At 40.1% G+C, this 13,416-nt stretch overlaps 1 protein-coding gene across 4 annotated transcripts in view; it reads right to left on the reverse strand.

Annotated features, from left to right (window-relative positions):
* Nucleotides 1-13,416, reverse strand: part of fchsd2 (FCH and double SH3 domains 2) — a 143,303-nt gene that overhangs the window by 48,231 nt on the left and 81,656 nt on the right. For all 4 annotated transcript variants that reach the window (XM_036962137.2, XM_090218910.1, XM_090218909.1 and 1 more), the window contains exon 6: nt 576-709. In XM_036962137.2, coding sequence (XP_036818032.1) covers nt 576-709 — 134 coding nt within the window. The remainder of the gene's footprint in view (nt 1-575; nt 710-13,416) is intronic.

Consider the following 13,416-nt stretch of genomic DNA (forward strand, 5'->3'; position numbering starts at 1 on the left):
ACAACTACTACTGCTACTACTGGTATTGTTACTGCTACTACTGGTATTGCTACTGCTACTACTACTACTGGTATAGCTACTGCTACTACTACTACTGGTATTGCTACTGCTACTACTGGTATTGCTACTACTACTACTATTACTACTGCTACTACAACTACTACTGCTGATACTACTACTACTACTACTGCTACTGTTGCTACTGCTACTACTACTACTACTACTACTGGTACTACTACTACTACTACTACTACTGGTATGGTGTGGTTGGGTTAGGGTTGAGAGGTAGGTCTGAGTGTGGTTGGGTTAGGGTTGAGAGGTAGGTCTGAGTGTGGTTGGGTTAGGGTTGAGAGGTAGGTCTGAGTGTGGTTGGGTTAGGGTTGAGAGGTAGGTCTGAGTGTGGTTGGGTTAGGGTTGAGAAGTAGGTCTGAGTGTGGTTGGGTTAGGGTTGAGAGGTAGGTCTGAGTGTGGTTGGGTTAGGGTTGAGAGGTAGGTCTGAGTGTGGTTGGGTTAGGGTTGAGAGGTAGGTCTGAGTGTGGTTGGGTTAGGGTTGAGAGGAAGGTCTGTCCACCTACTTGGCCTCGATGTCAGCCTTCTCTCGAACGGCCTGAGCCACCTGTTCTGAGTCGTAATATTTCTTCTTGGCTTTGGCCAGGTCTTTCACAGAGTCCTGCAGCTCCACCTGGATACGATTCAACTGTTCTATACTCTACACACAACGCAGAGAGACACAGGTTAAACACACACACGATAGTCTACACACAGAGGTTACACTAGGATATGGGACACACAGATGATGATATACTAGGATATGGGACACACAGATGATATACTAGGATATGGGACACACAGATGATCTACTAGGATATGGGACACACAGATGATCTACTAGGATATGGGACACACAGATGATCTACTAGGATATGGGACACAGATGATCTAATTGGATATGGGACACAGATGATCTAATTGGATATGGGACACACAGATGAGCTACTAGGATATGGGACACAGATGATCTACTAGGATATGGGACACACAGATGATCTACTAGGATATGGGACACATATTATCTACTAGGATATGGGACACAGATGATCTACTAGGATATGGGACACACAGATTGTATACTAGGATATGGGACACACAGATTATATACTAGGATATGGGACACACAGATGATCTACTAGGATATGGGACACACAGATGATCTACTAGGATATGGGACACACAGATGATATACTAGGATATGGGACACACAGATGATCTACTAGGATATGGGACACACAGATGATCTACTAGGATATGGGACACAGATGATCTACTAGGATATGGGACACACAGATGATATACTAGGATATGGGACACACAGATGATCTACTAGGATATGGGACACAAATGATCTAATTGGATATGGGACACAGATGATCTACTAGGATATGGGACACACAGATGAGCTACTAGGATATGGGACACAGATGATCTACTAGGATATGGGACACACAGATGATCTACTAGGATATGGGACACATATGATCTACTAGGATATGGGACACAGATGATCTACTAGGATATGGGACACACAGATTGTATACTAGGATATGGGACACACAGATTATATACTAGGATATGGGACACACAGATGATCTACTAGGATATGGGACACACAGATGATATACTAGGATATGGGACACACAGATGATGATATACTAAGATATGGGACACACAGATGATGATATACTAGGATATGGGACACACAGATGATGATATACTAGGATATGGGACACACAGATGATCTACTAGGATATGGGACACACAGATGATATACTAGGATATGGGACACACAGATGATATACTAGGATATGGGACACACAGATGATGATATACTAGGATATGGGACACACAGATGATGATATACTAGGATATGGGACACACAGATGATGATATACTAGGATATGGGACACACAGATGATGATATACTAGGATATGGGACACACAGATGATGATATACTAGGATATGGGACACACAGATGATGATATACTAGGATATGGGACACACAGATGATGATATACTAGGATATGGGACACACAGATGATGATATACTAGGATATGGGACACACAGATGATGATCTACTAGGATATGGGACACACAGATTATGATATACTAGGATATGGGACACACAGATGATGATATACTAGGATATGGGACACACAGATGATATACTAGGATATGGGACACACAGATTGTATACTAGGATATGGGACACACAGATGATGATATACTAGGATATGGGACACACAGATGATGATATACTAGGATATGGGACACACAGATGATGATATACTAGGATATGGGACACACAGATGATATACTAGGATATGGGACACACAGATGATGATATACTAGGATATGGGACACACAGATGATGATATACTAGGATATGGGACACACAGATGATGATATACTAGGATATGGGACACACAGATGATGATATACTAGGATATGGGACACACAGATGATGATCTACTAGGATATGGGACACACAGATCATCTACTAGGATATGGGACACACAGATGATGATATACTAGGATATGGGACACACAGATGATGATATACTAGGATATGGGACACACAGATGATATACTAGGATATGGGACACACAGATGATATACTAGGATATGGGACACACAGATGATATACTAGGATATGGGACACACAGATGATGATCTTCTAGGATATGGGACACACAGATGATGATCTACTAGGATATGGGACACACAGATGATGATCTAATAGGATATGGGACACACAGATGATATACTAGGATATGGGACACACAGATGCTGATATACTAGGATATGGGACACACAGATGATGATATACTAGGATATGGGACACACAGATCATATACTAGGATATGGGACACACAGATCATCTACTAGGATATGGGACACACAGATGATGATATACTAGGATATGGGACACACAGATGATATACTAGGATATGGGACACACATATGATGATATACTAGGATATGGGACACACAGATGATATACTAGGATATGGGACACACAGATTGTATACTAGGATATGGGACACACAGATGATGATATACTAGGATATGGGACACAGATGATCTACTAGGATATGGGACACACAGATGATGATATACTAGGATATGGGACACACAGATGATGATATACTAGGATATGGGACACACAGATGATGATATACTAGGATATGGGACACACAGATGATGATATACTAGGATATGGGACACACAGATGATATACTAGGATATGGGACACACAGATCATCTACTAGGATATGGGACACACAGATGATGATATACTAGGATATGGGACACACAGATGATGATATACTAGGATATGGGACACACAGATGATATACTAGGATATGGGACACACAGATGATGATATACTAGGATATGGGACACACAGATGATGATATACTAGGATATGGGACACACAGATGATATACTAGGATATGGGACACACAGATGATATACTAGGATATGGGACACACAGATGATATACTAGGATATGGGACACACAGATGATGATCTTCTAGGATATGGGACACACAGATGCTGATATACTAGGATATGGGACACACAGATGATGATATACTAGGATATGGGACACACAGATCATATACTAGGATATGGGACACACAGATCATCTACTAGGATATGGGACACACAGAAGATGATATACTAGGATATGGGACACACAGATGATATACTAGGATATGGGACACACATATGATGATATACTAGGATATGGGACACACAGATGATATACTAGGATATGGGACACACAGATTGTATACTAGGATATGGGACACACAGATGATGATATACTAGGATATGGGACACACAGATGATCTACTAGGATATGGGACACACAGATGATGATATACTAGGATATGGGACACACAGATGATGATATACTAGGATATGGGACACACAGATGATGATATACTAGGATATGGGACACACAGATGATATACTAGGATATGGGACACACAGATGATGATATACTAGGATATGGGACACACAGATGATATACTAGGATATGGGACACACAGATTGTATACTAGGATATGGGACACACAGATGATGATATACTAGGATATGGGACACACAGATGATGATATACTAGGATATGGGACACACAGATGATCTACTAGGATATGGGACACACAGATGATGATATACTAGGATATGGGACACACAGATGATGATATACTAGGATATGGGACACACAGATGATATACTAGGATATGGGACACACAGATGATGATATACTAGGATATGGGACACACAGATGATGATATACTAGGATATGGGACACACAGATGATGATCTACTAGGATATGGGACACACAGATCATCTACTAGGATATGGGACACACAGATGATGATATACTAGGATATGGGACACACAGATGATGATATACTAGGATATGGGACACACAGATGATATACTAGGATATGGGACACACAGATGATATACTAGGATATGGGACACACAGATGATATACTAGGATATGGGACACACAGATGATGATCTTCTAGGATATGGGACACACAGATGATGATCTACTAGGATATGGGACACACAGATGATGATCTAATAGGATATGGGACACACAGATGATATACTAGGATATGGGACACACAGATGCTGATATACTAGGATATGGGACACACAGATGATGATATACTAGGATATGGGACACACAGATCATATACTAGGATATGGGACACACAGATCATCTACTAGGATATGGGACACACAGATGATGATATACTAGGATATGGGACACACAGATGATATACTAGGATATGGGACACACATATGATGATATACTAGGATATGGGACACACAGATGATATACTAGGATATGGGACACACAGATTGTATACTAGGATATGGGACACACAGATGATGATATACTAGGATATGGGACACAGATGATCTACTAGGATATGGGACACACAGATGATGATATACTAGGATATGGGACACACAGATGATGATATACTAGGATATGGGACACACAGATGATGATATACTAGGATATGGGACACACAGATGATGATATACTAGGATATGGGACACACAGATGATATACTAGGATATGGGACACACAGATGATGATATACTAGGATATGGGACACACAGATGATGATATACTAGGATATGGGACACACAGATGATATACTAGGATATGGGACACACAGATGATATACTAGGATATGGGACACACAGATGATGATATACTAGGATATGGGACACACAGATGATGATATACTAGGATATGGGACACACAGATGATATACTAGGATATGGGACACACAGATGATATACTAGGATATGGGACACACAGATGATATACTAGGATATGGGACACACAGATGATGATCTTCTAGGATATGGGACACACAGATGCTGATATACTAGGATATGGGACACACAGATGATGATATACTAGGATATGGGACACACAGATCATATACTAGGATATGGGACACACAGATCATCTACTAGGATATGGGACACACAGAAGATGATATACTAGGATATGGGACACACAGATGATATACTAGGATATGGGACACACATATGATGATATACTAGGATATGGGACACACAGATGATATACTAGGATATGGGACACACAGATTGTATACTAGGATATGGGACACACAGATGATGATATACTAGGATATGGGACACACAGATGATCTACTAGGATATGGGACACACAGATGATGATATACTAGGATATGGGACACACAGATGATGATATACTAGGATATGGGACACACAGATGATGATATACTAGGATATGGGACACACAGATGATATACTAGGATATGGGACACACAGATGATGATATACTAGGATATGGGACACACAGATGATATACTAGGATATGGGACACACAGATTGTATACTAGGATATGGGACACACAGATGATGATATACTAGGATATGGGACACACAGATGATGATATACTAGGATATGGGACACACAGATGATCTACTAGGATATGGGACACACAGATGATGATATACTAGGATATGGGACACACAGATGATGATATACTAGGATATGGGACACACAGATGATATACTAGGATATGGGACACACAGATGATGATATACTAGGATATGGGACACACAGATGATGATATACTAGGATATGGGACACACAGATGATATACTAGGATATGGGACACACAGATGATGATATACTAGGATATGGGACACACAGATGATGATATACTAGGATATGGGACACACAGATGATATACTAGGATATGGGACACACAGATGATGATCTACTAGGATATGGGACACACAGATGATGATCTACTAGGATATGGGACACACAGATGATGATCTAATAGGATATGGGACACACAGATGATATACTAGGATATGGGACACACATATGCTGATATACTAGGATATGGGACACACAGATGATGATATACTAGGATATGGGACACACAGATCATATACTAGGATATGGGACACACAGATCATCTACTAGGATATGGGACACACAGATCATCTACTAGGATATGGGACACACAGATGATGATATACTAGGATATGGGACACACAGATGATATACTAGGATATGGGACACACAGATGATATACTAGGATATGGGACACACAGATGATGATATACTAGGATATGGGACACACAGATGATGATATACTAGGATATGGGACACACAGATGATATACTAGGATATGGGACACACAGATGATATACTAGGATATGGGACACACAGATGATATACTAGGATATGGGACACACAGATGATATACTAGGATATGGGACACACAGATGATATACTAGGATATGGGACACACAGATGATGATCTACTAGGATATGGGACACACAGATGATGATCTACTAGGATATGGGACACACAGATGATATACTAGGATATGGGACACACAGATGATGATATACTAGGATATGGGACACACAGATGATGACATACTAGGATATGGGACACACAGATGATGATATACTAGGATATGGGACACACAGATGATGATATACTAGGATATGGGACACACAGATGATGATATACTAGGATATGGGACACACAGATGATGATATACTAGGTTATGGGACACACAGATGATGATATACTAGGATATGGGACACACAGATGATGATATACTAGGATATGGGACACAGATGATATACTAGGATATGGGACACACAGATGATATACTAGGATATGGGACACACAGATGATATACTAGGATATGGGACACACAGATGATGATATACTAGGATATGGGACACACAGATGATCTACTAGGATATGGGACACACAGATGATATACTAGGATATGGGACACACAGATGATATACTAGGATATGGGACACACAGATGATCTACTAGGATATGGGACACACAGATGATCTACTAGGATATGGGACACACAGATGATCTACTAGGATATGGGACACAGATGATCTAATTGGATATGGGACACAGATGATCTAATTGGATATGGGACACACAGATGAGCTACTAGGATATGGGACACAGATGATCTACTAGGATATGGGACACACAGATGATCTACTAGGATATGGGACACATATTATCTACTAGGATATGGGACACAGATGATCTACTAGGATATGGGACACACAGATTGTATACTAGGATATGGGACACACAGATTATATACTAGGATATGGGACACACAGATGATCTACTAGGATATGGGACACACAGATGATCTACTAGGATATGGGACACACAGATGATATACTAGGATATGGGACACACAGATGATCTACTAGGATATGGGACACACAGATGATCTACTAGGATATGGGACACAGATGATCTACTAGGATATGGGACACACAGATGATATACTAGGATATGGGACACACAGATGATCTACTAGGATATGGGACACAAATGATCTAATTGGATATGGGACACAGATGATCTACTAGGATATGGGACACACAGATGAGCTACTAGGATATGGGACACAGATGATCTACTAGGATATGGGACACACATATGATCTACTAGGATATGGGACACATATGATCTACTAGGATATGGGACACAGATGATCTACTAGGATATGGGACACACAGATTGTATACTAGGATATGGGACACACAGATTATATACTAGGATATGGGACACACAGATGATCTACTAGGATATGGGACACACAGATGATATACTAGGATATGGGACACACAGATGATGATATACTAAGATATGGGACACACAGATGATGATATACTAGGATATGGGACACACAGATGATGATATACTAGGATATGGGACACACAGATGATCTACTAGGATATGGGACACACAGATGATATACTAGGATATGGGACACACAGATGATATACTAGGATATGGGACACACAGATGATGATATACTAGGATATGGGACACACAGATGATGATATACTAGGATATGGGACACACAGATGATGATATACTAGGATATGGGACACACAGATGATGATATACTAGGATATGGGACACACAGATGATGATATACTAGGATATGGGACACACAGATGATGATATACTAGGATATGGGACACACAGATGATGATATACTAGGATATGGGACACACAGATGATGATATACTAGGATATGGGACACACAGATGATGATCTACTAGGATATGGGACACACAGATTATGATATACTAGGATATGGGACACACAGATGATGATATACTAGGATATGGGACACACAGATGATATACTAGGATATGGGACACACAGATTGTATACTAGGATATGGGACACACAGATGATGATATACTAGGATATGGGACACACAGATTATGATATACTAGGATATGGGACACACAGATGATGATATACTAGGATATGGGACACACAGATGATATACTAGGATATGGGACACACAGATGATGATATACTAGGATATGGGACACACAGATGATGATATACTAGGATATGGGACACACAGATGATGATATACTAGGATATGGGACACACAGATGATGATATACTAGGATATGGGACACACAGATGATGATCTACTAGGATATGGGACACACAGATCATCTACTAGGATATGGGACACACAGATGATGATATACTAGGATATGGGACACACAGATGATGATATACTAGGATATGGGACACACAGATGATATACTAGGATATGGGACACACAGATGATATACTAGGATATGGGACACACAGATGATATACTAGGATATGGGACACACAGATGATGATCTACTAGGATATGGGACACACAGATGATGATCTAATAGGATATGGGACACACAGATGATATACTAGGATATGGGACACACAGATGCTGATATACTAGGATATGGGACACACAGATGATGATATACTAGGATATGGGACACACAGATCATATACTAGGATATGGGACACACAGATCATCTACTAGGATATGGGACACACAGATGATGATATACTAGGATATGGGACACACAGATGATATACTAGGATATGGGACACACATATGACGATATACTAGGATATGGGACACACAGATGATATACTAGGATATGGGACACACAGATTGTATACTAGGATATGGGACACACAGATGATGATATACTAGGATATGGGACACAGATGATCTACTAGGATATGGGACACACAGATGATGATATACTAGGATATGGGACACACAGATGATGATATACTAGGATATGGGACACACAGATGATGATATACTAGGATATGGGACACACAGATGATGATATACTAGGATATGGGACACACAGATGATATACTAGGATATGGGACACACAGATCATCTACTAGGATATGGGACACACAGATGATGATATACTAGGATATGGGACACACAGATGATGATATACTAGGATATGGGACACACAGATGATATACTAGGATATGGGACACACAGATGATGATATACTAGGATATGGGACACACAGATGATGATATACTAGGATATGGGACACACAGATGATATACTAGGATATGGGACACACAGATGATATACTAGGATATGGGACACACAGATGATATACTAGGATATGGGACACACAGATGATGATCTTCTAGGATATGGGACACACAGATGCTGATATACTAGGATATGGGACACACAGATGATGATATACTAGGATATGGGACACACAGATCATATACTAGGATATGGGACACACAGATCATCTACTAGGATATGGGACACACAGAAGATGATATACTAGGATATGGGACACACAGATGATATACTAGGATATGGGACACACATATGATGATATACTAGGATATGGGACACACAGATGATATACTAGGATATGGGACACACAGATTGTATACTAGGATATGGGACACACAGATGATGATATACTAGGATATGGGACACACAGATGATCTACTAGGATATGGGACACACAGATGATGATATACTAGGATATGGGACACACAGATGATGATATACTAGGATATGGGACACACAGATGATGATATACTAGGATATGGGACACACAGATGATATACTAGGATATGGGACACACAGATGATGATATACTAGGATATGGGACACACAGATGATATACTAGGATATGGGACACACAGATTGTATACTAGGATATGGGACACACAGATGATGATATACTAGGATATGGGACACACAGATGATGATATACTAGGATATGGGACACACAGATGATCTACTAGGATATGGGACACACAGATGATGATATACTAGGATATGGGACACACAGATGATGATATACTAGGATATGGGACACACAGATGATATACTAGGATATGGGACACACAGATGATGATATACTAGGATATGGGACACACAGATGATGATATACTAGGTTATGGGACACACAGATGATGATATACTAGGATATGGGACACACAGATGATGATATACTAGGATATGGGACACAGATGATATACTAGGATATGGGACACACAGATGATATACTAGGATATGGGACACACAGATGATATACTAGGATATGGGACACACAGATGATGATATACTAGGATATGGGACACACAGATGATGATATACTAGGATATGGGACACACAGATGATATACTAGGATATGGGACACACAGATGATGATATACTAGGATATGGGACACACAGATGATGATATACTAGGATATGGGACACACAGATGATCTACTAGGATATGGGACACACAGATGATGACATACTAGGATATGGGACACACAGATGATGATATACTAGGATATGGGACACACAGATGATGATATACTAGGATATGGGACACACAGATGATGATATACTAGGATATGGGACACACAGATGATGATATACTAGGTTATGGGACACACAGATGATGATATACTAGGATATGGGACACACAGATGATGATATACTAGGATATGGGACACAGATGATATACTAGGATATGGGACACACAGATGATATACTAGGATATGGGACACACAGATGATATACTAGGATATGGGACACACAGATGATATACTAGGATATGGGACACACAGATGATCTACTAGGATATGGGACACACAGATGATATACTAGGATATGGGACACACAGATGATATACTAGGATATGGGACACACAGATGATCTACTAGGATATGGGACACACAGATGATCTACTAGGATATGGGACACACAGATGATCTACTAGGATATGGGACACAGATGATCTAATTGGATATGGGACACAGATGATCTAATTGGATATGGGACACACAGATGAGCTACTAGGATATGGGACACAGATGATCTACTAGGATATGGGACACACAGATGATCTACTAGGATATGGGACACATATTATCTACTAGGATATGGGACACAGATGATCTACTAGGATATGGGACACACAGATTGTATACTAGGATATGGGACACACAGATTATATACTAGGATATGGGACACACAGATGATCTACTAGGATATGGGACACACAGATGATCTACTAGGATATGGGACACACAGATGATATACTAGGATATGGGACACACAGATGATCTACTAGGATATGGGACACACAGATGATCTACTAGGATATGGGACACAGATGATCTACTAGGATATGGGACACACAGATGATATACTAGGATATGGGACACACAGATGATCTACTAGGATATGGGACACAAATGATCTAATTGGATATGGGACACAGATGATCTACTAGGATATGGGACACACAGATGAGCTACTAGGATATGGGACACAGATGATCTACTAGGATATGGGACACACAGATGATCTACTAGGATATGGGACACATATGATCTACTAGGATATGGGACACAGATGATCTACTAGGATATGGGACACACAGATTGTATACTAGGATATGGGACACACAGATTATATACTAGGATATGGGACACACAGATGATCTACTAGGATATGGGACACACAGATGATATACTAGGATATGGGACACACAGATGATGATATACTAAGATATGGGACACACAGATGATGATATACTAGGATATGGGACACACAGATGATGATATACTAGGATATGGGACACACAGATGATCTACTAGGATATGGGACACACAGATGATATACTAGGATATGGGACACACAGATGATATACTAGGATATGGGACACACAGATGATGATATACTAGGATATGGGACACACAGATGATGATATACTAGGATATGGGACACACAGATGATGATATACTAGGATATGGGACACACAGATGATGATATACTAGGATATGGGACACACAGATGATGATATACTAGGATATGGGACACACAGATGATGATATACTAGGATATGGGACACACAGATGATGATATACTAGGATATGGGACACACAGATGATGATATACTAGGATATGGGACACACAGATGATGATATACTAGGATATGGGACACACAGATGATGATCTACTAGGATATGGGACACACAGATTATGATATACTAGGATATGGGACACACAGATGATGATATACTAGGATATGGGACACACAGATGATATACTAGGATATGGGACACACAGATTGTATACTAGGATATGGGACACACAGATGATGATATACTAGGATATGGGACACACAGATGATGATATACTAGGATATGGGACACACAGATGATGATATACTAGGATATGGGACACACAGATGATATACTAGGATATGGGACACACAGATGATGATATACTAGGATATGGGACACACAGATGATGATATACTAGGATATGGGACACACAGATGATGATATACTAGGATATGGGACACACAGATGATGATATACTAGGATATGGGACACACAGATGATGATCTACTAGGATATGGGA

The sequence above is a fragment of the Oncorhynchus mykiss genome, chromosome 24, assembly GCF_057628025.1.
Source record: "Oncorhynchus mykiss isolate SJ-2025 chromosome 24, ASM5762802v1, whole genome shotgun sequence".
Lineage (NCBI taxonomy): Eukaryota > Metazoa > Chordata > Actinopteri > Salmoniformes > Salmonidae > Oncorhynchus > Oncorhynchus mykiss.